Source organism: Erythrolamprus reginae, chromosome 8, assembly GCF_031021105.1.
Source record: "Erythrolamprus reginae isolate rEryReg1 chromosome 8, rEryReg1.hap1, whole genome shotgun sequence".
In the NCBI taxonomy this organism is placed as follows: Eukaryota; Metazoa; Chordata; class Lepidosauria; order Squamata; family Dipsadidae; genus Erythrolamprus; species Erythrolamprus reginae.
The window spans coordinates 19,072,801-19,088,980 of record NC_091957.1 but is presented as its reverse complement, the minus strand read 5'-3'; the positions used below and the strand labels follow the sequence as shown (position 1 = coordinate 19,088,980).

General features: G+C 44.0%; 1 protein-coding gene across 1 annotated transcript; it reads left to right on the top strand.

Moving 5' to 3' along the window:
- Positions 1-529: 529 nt before the first annotated feature.
- RER1 (retention in endoplasmic reticulum sorting receptor 1) lies at positions 530-15,905 on the top strand. Its single transcript, XM_070759116.1, has 7 exons — positions 530-841; positions 6,062-6,147; positions 6,870-6,974; positions 8,545-8,644; positions 10,222-10,300; positions 11,838-11,973; positions 14,359-15,905. The coding sequence occupies exons 2-7, from the start codon at positions 6,067-6,069 to the stop codon at positions 14,446-14,448; spliced, it is 591 nt and encodes a 196-aa protein (XP_070615217.1). The 5' UTR covers positions 530-841; positions 6,062-6,066; the 3' UTR covers positions 14,449-15,905.
- The last annotated feature ends 275 nt before the right edge of the window (positions 15,906-16,180 follow it).

The window sequence follows — 16,180 nt, the reverse complement described above, 5'->3', positions numbered from 1 at the left end:
GGTTGGATTCCCGAGTACTTTTAAAACTTGTTATGTCTGTATAAGTGGCTGGATTCTTTTTAGGGCTTGATCGACACAACAGCCCTGAAAGGTAGGCCGGGTGGAGAGGGACCCCCCCCCCCCAAAAAAAGCATCTCGGACTAAGAAAGACAGGCTTTGTCAATCAATAAGCCTTTGATTTGTCTGTCTAACTCTCCAACCTGCTCAAAGTGGACCATTGCTGCTGCTGCTGGCAAACGGGGGACTAGATATCCCCTAAGCTACAGCAGCAGGAAGCCCTCATGCCAGCTGGGCCAAAGGTCTTGCAATCCGCAGCGAGTGCCCATCCGTAGAGCGCCACTTATAGAATCCAACGAACCTCTTTGCGGAGAGAACTACCGCTCCCAGAATACATTAAGCTGGCTTTTCTATCTAAGGCCTTCTGGGAGCGGTAGTTTCCCCATTTTGGAGGCGCGGCCAATGCTGGGGGAGGGAGGTAACTGAGGCATTCTGGGAGCTGTAGTTTCCCCATTTTGGCGGCGCGGCCAATGCTGTGGGAGGCGGGTAGCTGAGGCATTCTGGGAGCTGTAGTTCCCCGAACGTGAGGGCCTTTTAACCCAGGCCAGGCTTCTTAGAATCCAACAGGCCTCTTTCCACGCGGGGCAGAGGCCTAGTGGTGGCGGTCACTCTCTCTTTTCCTCCGCCTCCTCTTCGCCCCGGTAGCGGAAGCTCTCCAGCCCGCCATCTCGGAAGGTGGTAGTGGAGGAGGAGGAGTCGGTAGCGGCGGCGCGGCGGCGGCGGCTCCTCTGCCTGTTCAGGCGGGGCGGGAAGCGGAAGGAGGGGAAACACCCGGCGCGGCCTGGTGAGTTACCCCCCGGCCCGACCAGATCGCGGCCTAGGCGTTGCCTTGGCAACCATGCCTTCCAAATCCAGGGAGACCTGGGGGGGGGTGCTTGGGTGGATCCCAAATTTAATTACTGGCTTCAGGGCTGTGTGTTTGAGGAGGGGATCGTCCACTGGGCCTTTGCTGCCCCCACCTCAGTTTTCTCTCCTGATGGGGGGGTTGCGTCTCTTTTTTGAGGGGGATAAGGAGACGTTGCTTCCATCAATCAATCAATCTAATTGTCTGTCTGTCTGTCTGTCTGTCTGTCTCTCTCTCTATCTATCTATCTATCTATCTATCTATCTATCTTATTATTATCTATCAAAATATCTATCTATCAAACAAGTATAGAATTGTATTTGCAATAGGATAACAAGTAGAAAGTAATAATAGAAAGGATAAAAAAGACAGTAGGACAGGGACGGTAGGCACAATGGTGGGCTCTTGGACTCCGACCTCCATCATCCCCAGCCGGGACAATGGGAGCTGTAGTCCCTAACTGGAGGAAAAATGAGTTGTGTTATGAGGGCTGGGTTTGAATGAGGTAACTGCCTGCCAGTAACTACTAGGCTGGTCCATGTATATGAATTGGTATGAATGATTTGTACCTGTGCCATTGAACTGTTTTTAAGTTTTAATTTGGATTTAAAAATTGCTCGGGGTTTTTTTTCCCCTTGACTTCTTTTTATTCTTATTGTTATTGTAATTTTATATTGTTGGGAGCCGCCCTGAGTCCTTCCGGATTGGGCGGCATAGAGGTCAAATTAAATAAATAAGTAAGTAAATAAGTAAATGAATTGTCCTTGACTTACAACGGTTCGTTTAGTGATTGTTCGAAGTGACAGCGGCGCTGGGGGGAAAAGGGGGGGATTTGGGATTCCCCCCCCCTCAGGTTTGACAACTGTTGTGGCATTGGACACTTGGCAACTGACTTGGACTTATGACGGTTGCGATGTCTTGGGATCGCTTGATTTCCCCCTTTTGCGACCTTCAGATCAGCAAAATCGACAGGCGAAGCCAGAATGGGTGAACCAACTTCACATCAACAGGGATTCGCTCAACGACGTTGGCGAGAACGGTGTCAAAATGGGGCAACACTCGTTTGACAAGTGTCTTGCTTTGCAACGGAAGGGTTGGGGCTCCATTTTGGTCGCACGTTCAGGACTAAGCTGTACTGTTTTCACCTTAAACGTCTAGACCGGGGTAGGCAAAGTTGGCTCATCTATGACATGTGGACTTCAACTCCTAGAATTCCTGAGCTAGCATGATTGGCTCAGGAATTCTGGGAGTTGACGTCCACATGTCTTAGAAGAGACAACTTTGCCTACCCCTGGTCTAGATGATCTATTATCGAGGGGGGGGGGGGGTTGTTGTCCCTCATTCTATTCTACAACAGCCTTGTGAGGTAGGTTAGGCTGGGAGCAAGAGCAACCAGCCCAACCTGACTCACTCAATGACCTTGAGTGGGGAAGATTCGCACCCATATTCACCCTTAAGTTTCTAATGGGGAAGTCTTGAGGCTTGTCATTATTCTCCCATCTTTCCATTGTGGGGTGGATTTCTCTGTCTCCTCCTCCTTTTAATTCAAGATAATCCCCATTTGCACCCAATCATCTGACCCATGAAACCAGCTCTGAAGCTTCAGCTCACCTGGTGGTGCCTTTTCCCTCAATTGTGGCCTTAGCCATGGAAGGAAATCAGCCAACATTAGTGGTTTCCAAAGAGTAAGATAAACCATTAGATCCCTTGACTTCTACTGGGACCACTGCAGTTTGTTCATTTCTGGCTGTCTTGAGTGTGATAACAAATTTTAGTCCTCCGAGAGGGGCGGCATATAAATCCAATCAATCAATCAATCAATCAATCAATCAGTTAATTAATTTCTGGAGAAAGTCCTCTTTTTCCCACCAGTTGGGTGCCACTGGTTTCACAGAAGAAATTCAAAGGTTGGCTGAACTTGGGAAGATATATATCTATATCTATATATCTATATCGATATACAGATATAGATATATAGATATAGATATATTCCCAAGTTCAGCCAATATATATATATATATATAAATCTCTCCTTTAATCAAGTAACTGAATGGTATGAATGACAGACATGAGCCAGGAGATATTCATTTAATTTACACACCCTATGGAGGTGGGTTTTTCCCCCTTGAATTTTTCTTCAAGGTGTGCCTAGTACATTGTCAATCATGTTTTCTTTGCATGTTTAAGTTTTTTTGAATCCGCTTTAGGTGAAAAATGCAGCCACTGGCATTCATAAACTTTAGAAATAATTGCTTCGGATCTTATAGGAAGCACACCTCAAGCTGAAACTCTAAGCAAAACGGAATCTTTTTTCTCCTCACTGCAATGTTTGTAAATGATTATTCTTGTATCTCTGCTTCACACTTTGCTTGAGAAGTTGCCTCCAGAAATTGTGGGTTGCTCCATGACAAGAGGTTTTCTTGAAAAGACCGGGCAGCTACTTGTCATAAGTCTTCTGCTCAATCACGGGGTTGGACTAGAAGACCTCCAGGGTCCCTTCCAACTCTTGACATTCTGTTAGGGACTTGTGAATTCTAGCCTTGGATTGGTAGAATCGGCGTGGCTTACATTTTCTGCAGCTAGCTTGTCTTGGAGGCACCTGGTAGGAAAGGTAAAAATCTTGGCACGTTTATAATGAAGAATTTAAAGAGAGAGATACTGAAATGTGGTTAGTCACTGGTCCGAATTGCCTCTAAATTAATATGGAAAGCCAGACTTGGAAGGTCTTGGACTGGAAATGATAACATGTGAAGACTAAGAGGTGTGGAATCTTGTCTATTTTAAGACCTGTAGACTTTCAAGTCCCAGAATCCCCTCCAGCAAGCCATAAAATGAAAGTCGGTTTTTAAGTTGGCAAAATTGTGCACCCTTGTGCACCAGTTTAGTAAACCAGGCGCAAAGCGTGGGTTTACTCCACAGCTCTTCCTTGAAAGCTAACGCTGTTGTAGGCCTTCCACCTTTTAGTCCGGTTTGTTTTAAAAGTGGAACTTTGTGGAGAGAAAATTCTTGGGTTTCGTTTCCTTCCTGCTTCCCCCCCCCCCCCAAGCCAGCTGCCTTGTATGACATGTTGGGTGGGATTCAACATGGTTGCGTTTCCCAATTTGGAATCAAAGTAACATCCAGAAAAAGTCCTGAGGATCGAATTCAAAACGGAATCTTATCCCAGGCTAACAAATAGCATCCATTATTTTTATTCTCATCCTTAGCGATTTCCCACTGTGCCAAAACTTAACTCTTGCTATTGATTTAGCTTCAGTTTTAACCCTGGTTAAACTGATTGAACTATTCTGGTTTGCAAACACCGGTTTGTTGGGTGTATCAGGTGGCGGTTGATGGTTTGATGGACCAAGAGTTAAATTGTCATTTGGAGTGATGTGTGTGGCTTTGTGCTTCCACTGGCTACCAAGCCAAGATCTTTTAAATTTGACTTTTCGGTTATCGCTGTGGCTTATCCTTTTGGAATTCTTTTGCTTTCCCCCTCCCACCCTCATCGCTGCAATTGTGAGAATATTCTCCCCGATGGCTGGCGTGGGAATTCATTGGAGTGGATTAAGAATCATAAAACCTGCTTTTTTTCCTTGGACGTCCTAAAGCCGATGCCTTAGGCTAATATGACTAATATTATCGTTGACCTTCCAGCTGATTCCAAATTAACCGGTCCAAAGGTTGTTTCTCCTTCCTCCCTTCTGATTCCCCATTCATTATTTTCCTCGTAGGGCAGCACTTCTACACAACTGTCCTAGCAAAAAATCTCCTGCTTTCCTCTTCCTGGAACGAAACTGAATTCCCATTTTCACTCCGCCCTCCTCCGAGCCTGACGTACCAGGAAGTGGTGTCATGCTTTCGCTGATGTGGCACCGCAACTCCCAGAGATTCTCCCCCCCACACACACATACACACACCCGAGGGGCTTAAAGAGAAATGCAGCAAATTTCAGCAAAAGAACCGCTTGTAAAGTCCTTTTAAAAGTCTTCATGTTTATTTGTGCATGCAAAAGGTTCTTTTTGCTGTGTAAACAGAGGAGAGGTGGTAGAGCCAGGTTTCATCTCCCTTTTTGAATGAAAAGGTGACTTTTTTTTTTTGGCTTTGAAGTCTGTCTTGCTCCAAACAGGAGGTAGAGTAACTCTACAAGCACACCTCTTGAGTAAAATATCTCTGTGTTAGCGTGTTTTATCTGGTCTGCCAAAGCCCAGTGTCAAACGCACAGGGTTTATTTGCCTTTCAAAGGACTTTTTCCACCCAGCTTTGCAATCCTAAATCCTTGGCAATTTTCCTCCCCGCCAGACTCAATCTGTGCCAATTTTACAACCCAAAGCTTTTTAGATCCTTCCTTCCTTCCTTCCTTCCTTCCTTCCTTCCTTCCTTCCTTCCTTCCTTCCTTCCTTCCTTCCTTTGTCCCTCCCTCCCTTCCTCCCTTCCTTTGCATTAGCAATAGTATTTAGACGTATATATTGCTTCATGGTGCTTTTCCAGCCCCCTCTAAGCGATGTACAGAATCAGCCTCTTGCCCCCAACAATCTGGTCCTCATTTGACCCACCTTGGAAGGAAAGAAGGCTGAGTCAACCTTGAGCCCGTGGTCAGATTTGAACTGCTGAACTACAGCTAGCAGTCAGCCAAAGTAGCCTACAGTGCTGCATTCTAACCACTGTAGTCCTTGCACTTATGACCATCATCGAGCCCAACGTTTCCGCAGCTGAGTGAGACTTATTGCGAAGCGGGTCCGTGTCCCGTTTTTTAACGACCTCTCTTGCTGCCACTGTTTGGTGAAATGCCACGGCCGTGGAATTTAAGTCCAAACGATCTGCCGTTTTCCCCCTATGGCTTGTCGGAAGGTCGCAAAAGTGGATTACGTGACACACACAAACACACACACACACACACAGAGGGGGACGCTGCAAACCGTCATAAATACGAATTGGTTGCCAAGTGTCTGAAATTTGGTCACGTGACCACAGAGGACGCTGCCGTGGTTGCAAATGTTAAAAAAAAAAATTCTACCACCAAACGTCCGTAAGTCGCCATTTTCAATGTGGTTGCCACTTCAAACAGTCGTTAAATGAATGATGGTGACGTCACACCAGGCAACAGGACATTTCCTGGTGGGACTCGTATTGCAATGGGGATGAGCTGAATTCTTTGTGATTTTTTTCCCCCTACAGCCACAATGTCAGAAGGGGACAGCAGCGGTGACTCGATCCATGGCAAGCCTTCCGTGGTGTATAGATTTTTCTCGAGACTTGGGCAGGTGAGTTTCATGCAAGAGTCGAATAGATCCCTGAAACCTCTCCCCAGGGGGGCTTTTCATACCTGAAGGATGAAATTAGTATTTGGTTAGGTCTGACTAAAGCAGAAAAAGAAAAGGGCTGGATATTGAAGCGATTCTCCTTGCCTCTGCTGGGATGTGGGAAGGAGTGTGTTGGATTGAATCCCCTCTAGCTATGGCTTATTGAATCGTATAAAAATTCCTTCCTTCCTTCCTATCTTCTTTCCTTCCTTCCCTCCCTCTCTCCTTCCTTCCTTCCTTCCTTTCTTTCTTTCTTTCTTTCTTTCTCCATCCATCAGCCATCTTTCTATCTTCAACCTTCTGTCATCTATCTTCTCTCTCTCATCTCTCTCTATCTATCTTCAATCTTATATCTCTCTCTATCTCTTTCTCTCTTTATCTATCTATCTATCTCCACCCACTCACCCATCTCTCGTCTACCCACCATATCTCTCTCTCTCTCCATCTTTCTCCTATCCATCCATCATCCATCCATCTATCTATGTATCTATCTTCAATCTTCTGTCATCAATCTTCTCTCTCTCTCTCATCTCTCTATCTTCTATATCTATCTATCTATCTATCTATCTATCTATCTATCTATCTATCTATCTATCTATCTCTCTCTCTCTCTCTCTCCACCTTCGCTCTCTCTCAGTTGGTGATCATCTCTTAATATGCTGAAAACCTTGTGTCTCCCTTAGGTTTACCAGTCCTGGCTAGACAAATCTACTCCATACGCAACAATCCGATGGGTCGTAACATTGGGTTTAAGTTTTATCTACATGATTAGAGTTTATTTACTGCAGGTAAGGAAAAAACAAATCCCGAGGCTTTCTACCATCTTCTGAAACCCCTGCCAGTAATCCCGAGATGGTTCAACACGTTTCTAATGATTGGCAGCCTCTTGTTTGCCCCATTAATGTTTAATATTTGCCCCATTAATGTTTATTTTGTTTTAACTAGTTAAAAGATGTGTTCCCCTTTTAAGCTTTGATCTTTGGCCCTTGCCTCCAAAGCCCTCCCAAAAACCTGTTTAAAACTAGGGAAAAACTAGACTAAAAATAGTCCAAAGAATTTTCTTGATTTATCTTGCTAGGGAGAATTTACTGCCTCCATAGGCTGGCTTTGGAGTTGGGTTTGTAAATCACATTCTTCACTCTCTCACTCTTCATAGGCCAATTTATTCTTACCCATGCTTGGTTGGCTGGGGAATTCTGGGAGTTGAAGTCCACGCACCTTCCAAGTTGCAGAGTCTCAAATGCGTCCCTCCCCTCCCACCGCCACAAAAGGCAACTAATCATTGAACACATTGAGTTTCTCATCCAGGAAGCTTGAATGAGTAGGACCTAGATATTGGAGAATCTCCATAGACAATTTTCCCCGTTGGTTCTTCTGTTATCTCCTGCTGTTTGTTCTGACCCAGCATGACAAAACCTCTATAGTTGAAGCAATGACTCCTTTATTAGGAGTGCCGGAATTCCCTTCCAGAAGAGGTCGTGACAGCTGTCAGTCTGGATAGCTTCAAGGCAGGATTAGACAGATTCATGGATGCCATCGGTGGTTATTGAAACAGATGTCCAAGTGCCGCCTCTATGTTGTTGGAGGCAGGCAGGATTCCCTTGGGTCCCATTTATTTTATTTATTTATTTATTTATTAGATTTGTATGCTGCCCCTCTCCGTAGACTCGGGGCGGCTAACAACAGTAAAAAGACAATATGTACAAATCTAATATTAAAAATAATGTAAGAAACCCCAATTTAAGAAACCAATCATACATACAGACATACCATGCATAAATTTTATAAGCCTAGGGGGAAGGGAATATCTCAATTCCCCCATGCCTGACGACAGAGGTGGGTTTTAAGGAGCTTAGGAAAGGCAAGGAGGGTGGGGGCAACTCTGTTGGGGGTCAAGGGAAAGGGAGGGTTTTGCTTTCTCTTTCTGCTCAAGATCCCCATGGACAATTGGTGCCCCACTGTATGACACAGATTGCTGGAATTGATGGGCTTTGGCCTGATTCAGCAGGGCTCTTATGTTCTTATGCTGTTATGCCCTGATTCCCATGCCGCCTCCTCATCTGATTGGGCTGCTAGAAGGTGGTCAACATGCCACAAAGGGTGGTCGACATGCCACAACACTATTATCCATTATCCTCCTCTCCTGGTTCATGGGCTCCCCGTATTTTGGAGCGTCACCCTTGCAATCCCTTATCATCCCCCATGCTGCTTGTAGGATCTCTCCCGACTTCTGATTAACCCCTTGCACATTGTTAATTATGGACCCACAAAGTCTGTAATTTCTGGTTTGTTTGTTTGTTTTAAACTTAAGTCCCTCTTTGATCTCCTGGTTCTTGAATCTGTCTTCTCATCCCGCAGGGTTGGTATATCGTGACATACGCCTTGGGCATCTACCACCTAAACCTGTTCATAGCTTTCTTATCGCCAAAGGTCGATCCATCGCTGATGGAAGATTCAGGTATAGAAAAGTTGGGATTTTTTTTTTGGCAAACTTGCTTCGCATTTGCTATAACGGAGGCTGTTGATTTTTATGGATGGATTGGATTAAATTTAGAAAACTTTGCTCGTTCCTTGACTGGGTGGTTTTGAGCACGCATCTCATCTAAGGTGATTTTTCTTTGGTATTGTATTGAAGTATGTTGTCTGGGCCCCTCTGATTGGATTTTAAACCATGATCTATTCTATGGCTTAGTGTCCTATATAATCACAGCAACTTGTGCTTGGTTTTATAAACCATAGTTTACTGTTAAATGTACAGCTATAGTCCTCGACTTACAGTCATTTGTTCAGTAACAGCGGCATTGAAAAAAGTGACTAACAACCATTTTTCACACTTATGACCCCATGGTGACATGATCGAAATTCAGACACTTGGCAACTGGCAAGTGTAGCATACATTCTGCTCAAAAAAAATAAAGGGAACGCTCAAATAACACATCCTAGATCTGAATAAATGAAATATTCTCATTGAATATTTCATTTGCACAACTATTCCATTTGAACAACGGCATGTGAAATAGATTGTCAATCAGTGTTGCTTCCTAGATCTAAATGAATGAAATACTCTCATTGAATACTTTGTTCTGTACAACAGCGTGTGAAAATGTCCATCAGTTGCTTCCTAAGTGGACAGTTTGATTTCACACAAGTTTGATTTACTTGGAATTATATTCTGTTGTTTAAATGTTCCCTTTATTTTTTTTAACAGTGTATTTTGGAGTATAAGAAACACCTTAGTTTTTGGGGAACAAAATAGGGGGGAAATAATTACCTACCAAGTATTCATCTGGCTAGCGTCCTTAGTCTGGTCAGCTTCAGCACATTATTTTATCCCCTAGCTAGGGCTGAAAAAAGCTTTATTCTGAGTGAGTAGCAATGAAAAAAAGCCTGCAAAGACTTAGGGCTGGAAAAAAACTTCCAAGTAACAATGAAAACAAGCCTGCAAGCAGGGAAGATCGTTGTCACTTTGTTGGGCTGAAAAAACCTTTTTTGGAGGAGTAGCAATGAAAACAAGCCTGCAAGCCAGGAAGATCCTTAGCACCTAGTTAGGGCTGGGGAAAAAAGCTTCAAAAAAGCTACATTCAGAGTATAAGATGCACCCAAATTTTCAGCCTCTTTTAGAGGGGGAAAGGTGCATTTTGTACTCCACGAAAAATATAGAATTTATGATGGTTGCAATACCCCGGTTTTACACAATCAATTGTTGTGACCTTCCGAACAAGCAAAAGTTAATGAGGAAGCTAAATTCACTTAACGATTGTGTTACTAAACAACTGCAGTGATTCAGAGCTGTGTTGTGCTTGTAAGTTGAGGACCGCCCTTAACGTTTTGTCAAGTCGTCCTTAAGTAACACAGGTACCCTTTGTGGCTCCTTGGACTTGCAACGTACGTTGTGGCAAAGCAGTAAAATAAAATAAAAATCTCCGTCCTTAAGATGTCTCTTTGTCTGCCAGAATGGGCTGTGTTGGCAAGCTGCAATTTTTTTTTTTCAAACGCTCCTGAATTAGCAAATAATTTACTTTTCCTCTTCGTTAGATGAAGGGCCTTCATTACCGACAAAACAGAATGAAGAATTCCGACCTTTCATTCGGAGGCTGCCAGAATTCAAATTTTGGTGAGTTGAATTCGGATCAACTGGGGGGGGGGTGTGTGTCTTATTGTCTTTGCTCAACCCTGGCAAGGCAAGGACTTGGGTTGCAATTGTCTCTAATTTATCTAACAAAATGAAATTCAGTGTAGAGAAAAGTGCAGAGAAGAGCAACAAAGAGAATGAGGCTAAAACATATGAAGAATAGTTGCAGGAACTGGGCACGGCTAGTTGAATGAAAAGAAGGACCAGGGGAGACACGATAGTAGTCTTCCAGTATCTCAGGGGATGCCACAAAGAAGAGGGAGTCAAGCTATTCTCCAAAGCACCTGAGGGTAGAACAAGACGCAATGGGTGGAAACTAAACAGGGAGAGAAGCAACTTAGAACTAAGGAGAAATTTCCTGACAGTTAGAACAATTAACCAGTGGAACAGCTTGCCTCCAGAAGTTCTGAATGCTCCATCACTGGAAGTTTTAAAGAAGATGTTGGATAATCATTTGTCTGAAGTAGTGTAGGGTTTCCTGCCTAAGCAGGAGTTGGACTAGAAGACCTCCAAGATCCCTTCCAACTATGTTATTATTATTAAAGTCTTACACTTATGCAAGATAAACTAAAAGCCGGCATATAAACTGGATGAAACCAGGCTTAACAGCAGTAACTATGACATGGATCTTCCAGCCTTAGTGGACAACCAGTTAAATATGAGTTAGCCATGTGTGGCGGCGGCCAAAAGAGCCAACGCAATCCTAAATTGCATTAACAGACGGATACAATCAAGATCAAGGGAGGTACTTACACCACTCTGTAAGCCTTAGTAAGACCACACCCAGAGTACTGCATCCAGTTTTGGTCACCACACTATAAAAAAGATGTTGAGACTCTAGACCAGTGGTTCTTAACCTTTCTAATGGTGTGACCCTTTAATACAGTTCCTCATGTTGTGGTGACCCCCAACCATAAGTCGAGCGCCAATTCTCCCAACAGAACCTGAAGCGGATTGGCAGGAAGGTCAGAGAGACACCCCCACTGTCAACCCCCGATTGGTAGGATTGTAAAAATATGTCCCAAGGTGCCAGAATAGAAGCTTTAGTTCCTGACACCAGGGGGAATTTGTCTTTTTCCATGGTCTTAGGTCCTATGAAATGGTCATTTGACCCCCAAAGGGGTCCTGACCCCCCAGTTGAGAACCACTGCTCTAGTTTATCTAACTAGAGTGCAGAGAAGAGAAACTAGGATGATTAGGGAACTTGAGGCTAAAACATATGATGAATGGTTACAGGAACTGGGGATGGATAGTCTAGTTAAGGACCAGGGGAGACATGATAGAAGTCTTCCAATATTTGAGAGGCTGCCACAGAGAAGAGCGGAAGTCAAACTATTTTCCAAAGCCCCTGAAGGCTAGACAAGGAATAATGGATGGAAACTGAACAAGGAGAGATTCGACCTAGAAATAAGGAAGAACGATCAACCCATGGAACAGAAGTTGGGGGGGTGGGGTGGACTAGATGACCTCCAAGTCCCTTCCAACTCCGTTAATCCCAATTTGCTTTCCCCCCCCAAAGGCATTCTGCCACTAAGGGCATCCTGGTTGCCATGACCTGTACATTCTTCGAGGCTTTCAACGTTCCAGTTTTTTGGCCAATTCTGGTGATGTATTTCATTATGCTCTTCTGCATCACAATGAAGAGGCAAATCAAGGTGAGTGCGGGAGGCTTTTAGAGACCGGGATGGTCTGACCGTGGCAGCTTCCAAGACCAGTGGACTCCAACTCCCAGAATTCTCTTAGCCAACCATGTGCTGGCTGTGGAATTCTGGGAATTGAAGTCTTACCAGTATTAAAAAGTTGCCAAGTTTAAAATAACCTTTTTAGACCCCAAAGTGAGGGGGAAGAGAGTTGAGATGCTACAATCTCAGGCAGCGTGAAAATTGGTCCCCAAATTCCCCCATTTGGGGAGTGGGGTGACTAGCATAGCCCTGGGAAGCAAAATAAATACGAACTAACCAGGTTCGGCATGCTAGAAAAGTACAATTGCTCCTGTCCTGATTTAAGGAACGTGTGAACGAAGCCAGAAATTGATTATATCAAAGGTAACAAAATTTAGGTATTTCCTGCCAAGCAGATTGACTATGCCCGTCGCCCAAAGGGTGAACAGGGGAAGATAAACTTTGATTTTGAAAAGATGACTTGTTTGGAGCTGTTCTTCAAACTCTGCCAGTGTTCACATTGAGGCCACAAATCATTGTAACCCCCCTGCCCCGGATCTGTTGGGCGAGCCTTTATTTACCGTATTTCTAAGAGTATAAGACGCACCCCCACCCCCCCAAAAAAATAAAATAAAAGAGGGTGGAAATGCCGGTAACAACCATCAGCGAAGCAGTGGAAGTGATGTGCCAGTGCCTGGAGGCGGTTGAGGTCTGGATGGGTGTCAACAAGATCAAACTCAACCCCAACAAGACGGAGTGGCTGTGGGTTTTGCCTCCCAAGGACAATTCCATCTGTCCATCCATTACCCGGGGGGGGGGGGATTATTGCCCCCCTCGGAGAGGGTTCGCAACTTGGACGTCCTCCTCGATCCACAGCTAACATTGGAACAACATCTTTCAGCTGTGGCGAGGAGGGTGTTTGCACAGGTTCGCCTGGTGCATCAGTTGCGGCCCTATCTGGACAGGGAGTCATTGCTCAGAGTCACTCATGCGCTCATCACCTTGAGGTTCGACTACTGCCACGCTCTCTACATTGGGCTTCCTTTGAAAAATGTTTGGAAACTTCAGATCGTGCAGAATGCGGCCGCAAGAGCTACTGTGGGGTTACCTAGGTTCACCCAAATCTCTCCAACACTCCGTGGCTTGCATTGGCTGCCAATCAGTTTCCGGTCACAATTCAAAGTGTTGGTAAAGCCCTATAAAGCCCTACATGGCATCGGACCAGAATACCTCCGGGACCGTCCTCTGCCGCATGAATCCCAGTGGCTGATAAGGTCCCACAGGAGTTGGCCTTCTCCGGGTCCTGTCGACTAAACAATGTTGTCTGGCAGGCCCCAGGGGAAGAGCCTTCTCTATGGCAGCCCCGACCCTCTGGAATCAACTCCCCCCAGAGATCAGAATTGCCCCCAACCTCGTCTTTCGTAAATTGCTTAAGACCCACCTATATTGCCAGGTGTGGGGGAATTGAGACACCTCCCCCAGGCTTACAGAGTTTTATGTATGGTATGCTTGTGTTGTATGCTTTTTTAAATGATGGGGTTTTAGATGCTTTCTTTTAATTATTAGATTTGCTACACTGTACATTGTTTTATTATTGTTGTGAGCCGCCCCGAGTCTACAGAGAGGGGCGGCATACAAATCAAATAATAATAATTAATTATTATTATTATTTTGGCCTCCTGAAGCCCCACACCCATTTTTGCAAAAATGGGGCGTGCAGAGGTGTTTAGGAGGCCTGCGGAAAGATCCTGGGGTCTGGGGGAAGGAAAAAACAGGTTTTTGCTAAAATCATGGGTGAAAAGTGGGCCATTTCCCCCCCAAAAAACAGGCCTCCCAAACCCTCTGCCCATCCCATTTTTACATAAAACAGGTCTGTTTTTGAAAAAAAAAATGGCACACAGAGCATTTGGGAGGACTGCAGAGTGCTCCTGGGTTCTGGGGGAAGGCAAAAATGCAGGTCTTTCGCAAAAAATGGGGCACACAGAGGATTTGGGAGGGTTGCAAAGTACTCCTGGGGGCCAGAGAGGATAAAACCTTTTTTTCCGCTAACTTACCTTTTTGAAATCTTATAGTCCGAAAAATACGCTATTTGCCACGGGTCCCCAGACCGCCTAAAGCCAAAAATTTGTGGCTTAATTTATGACCCTCATCCGGGCGCTGGGAAAACCATAACTTATTATTATTATTGCTATTATTATTATTATTATTACCGTAATTAGACTCGTATGCCACCCTTCTCCGAAGACTTAACACCTTGTCGGTCTGATAAATCAGCCCTTTGGGGACGTTTCTGCCATTTTTGGAAGGTGGGGAGAGAAGAGGAAAAACAGGGAGGCGGTATCTCAAAACCTGTTACATGTGTTGTTTTTTTCATTCCAGCATATGATAAAATACCGATATATACCATTCACCCACGGCAAGAGGAGATATAAAGGGAAAGAAGACCCAGGAAAGACTTTTGCTAGCTAGAAACCCTCCTTCCAAACCTTGCTGACCAATTTCCCCCACCCCACCCCCCTCCTCGGCGTTATAATTAAAGAGAACGGTTTTGAGCCATTGTAACGATGCCTCTGTCCTTCCTAATCAGTCGTCCACGAGCGATCCAGAGGATTCGTTTCCGTCTCTTCTGTGGATTGGAGGTGTGTGTGTGTGTGTATTTGTGTGTCTGGTCCCTAACACCTTTCTATGTCCGCAGGAGAAACCTGGCTTTGGACCAGCGGTGAAATCTTTCCTACCAGTTTGGAAGCGCACGCCGAACTGGTAGCATTTTCACCCTTGGGAGCCCCTTCTGAATTTCTTCAGAAGTGGTCCAAGAATTTGGGCCACTTCTTCTGAATTTCGTTACTCTGTGGGAATAAGTCATTTTATCCATCCACAGCCTGTTTCCCCCTTTTATTCCCACCCCTTTTCACAATTATTGCATGTTTACATGCTAGGTACGTGTTTCTCTTGTATCGGAAGGCCCAGGGATCTTGGCTTCCCAAATTTGTCCCGGTGGCCTTTACAAACCTCCGAAGGCGTCTATTCCACGCCGAAGAAAATAGGGAATTTAGAAGCCGAATATTCTTTGGGGAAGATCTACAGCTAGTACGGAAAGGAAGAATATTGGGTTGTGTTATTTATTTTTATTATTCTCCAACCCGATCCGCGCAGTCTTGCTGAAACGAAAGAATTGTAATAGGAGAATGGGATGCAGTGATAACATGTTCAGATCTAAGTAGTTGATACCTCTGTACTAGTTTGAACTTCACCAGGGCATTTCAAATTAAACCTGTCTTGATTGACTGACAGAATCAAGCTTGGAGAGGTGGAAGATGGGGTGGGGGATTTTGCTTTTTTTCTTTCTTTTAAAATTTTTTTTTGAGGTTCTTGATTAGTCATCAGCTGTTTTGTAATTATTCGAATTATTCCATGATTGTTTCTTTAATTTTGGAAAAAAGCCTGGAATAAAAATGACATTTATATATATAAATATATATTAGCTAAAGAGTATTTTGACACATTTCTTTGATAAAGGTTTTGTTTTTCTTTTAAAAAAAGTTTGCTTCATAAAAAAAAAAGTTTGTTTGGACTGGCAGACTGAACTTTATGGGGCTTTCACCCATGCTTTTAATTTTCTACGGAGAGAAATCGGAAACAACCTGCATGTAAAAAAGCATTTTCGATGTGATAGAGCTACGGACGGTTTTTATTAAGTGACTTTTTAAACTCCAAAAAAAAAAGTTTATTAAAAAAAAACAGAAGATCTTGTCCCGTTCTTGGGTTCAGCCGTCTTTATACAACAAATGTAAAAACCTTATGTATTATGGTTAAACGTTTTCTCTCCAGCCTTGCTCTCTTAAAATGCGTATCATTTAATCTTGTGGCATATATTGTATTTTAGCTGTCTTCAATAAAAACAGGCCTTTGCACTATTGTTACACACATTATCTTGAAAGACAAATAGCTATCGACCAGTCAGCATTCACAACTTATTCGGCAGAGTGATAACATACTCAAAATATTCTGTGCCATTGAAGTCAATTTCTCCTTTACACCCTATTTTTTTTAAGGGAGGGGTTTGCTCTTTGCTGGATAGGAAATTCTGCTTCCTTTTAAAATGGTCTTTTAATATTCCCTCCCCAATTTAATAATAATAATAATAATAATAATAATAATAATAATAAGTGTTCTCTATTTTCGCGGGTTCGAACTTCGCGAA

What these genes read in the sequence shown, in the direction of transcription:
- RER1 (XM_070759116.1), top strand. Translation starts at nt 6,067, where the DNA reads ATGTCAGAAGGGGACAGCAGCGGTGACTCGATCCATGGCAAGCCTTCC. An exon ending in TTAGAGTTTATTTACTGCAG is followed by an intron (nt 6,975 to 8,544) that starts GTAAGGAAAAAA and finishes CTCATCCCGCAG; the next exon opens with GGTTGGTATATCGTGACATA. An exon ending in ATCGCTGATGGAAGATTCAG is followed by an intron (nt 8,645 to 10,221) that starts GTATAGAAAAGT and finishes CCTCTTCGTTAG; the next exon opens with ATGAAGGGCCTTCATTACCG.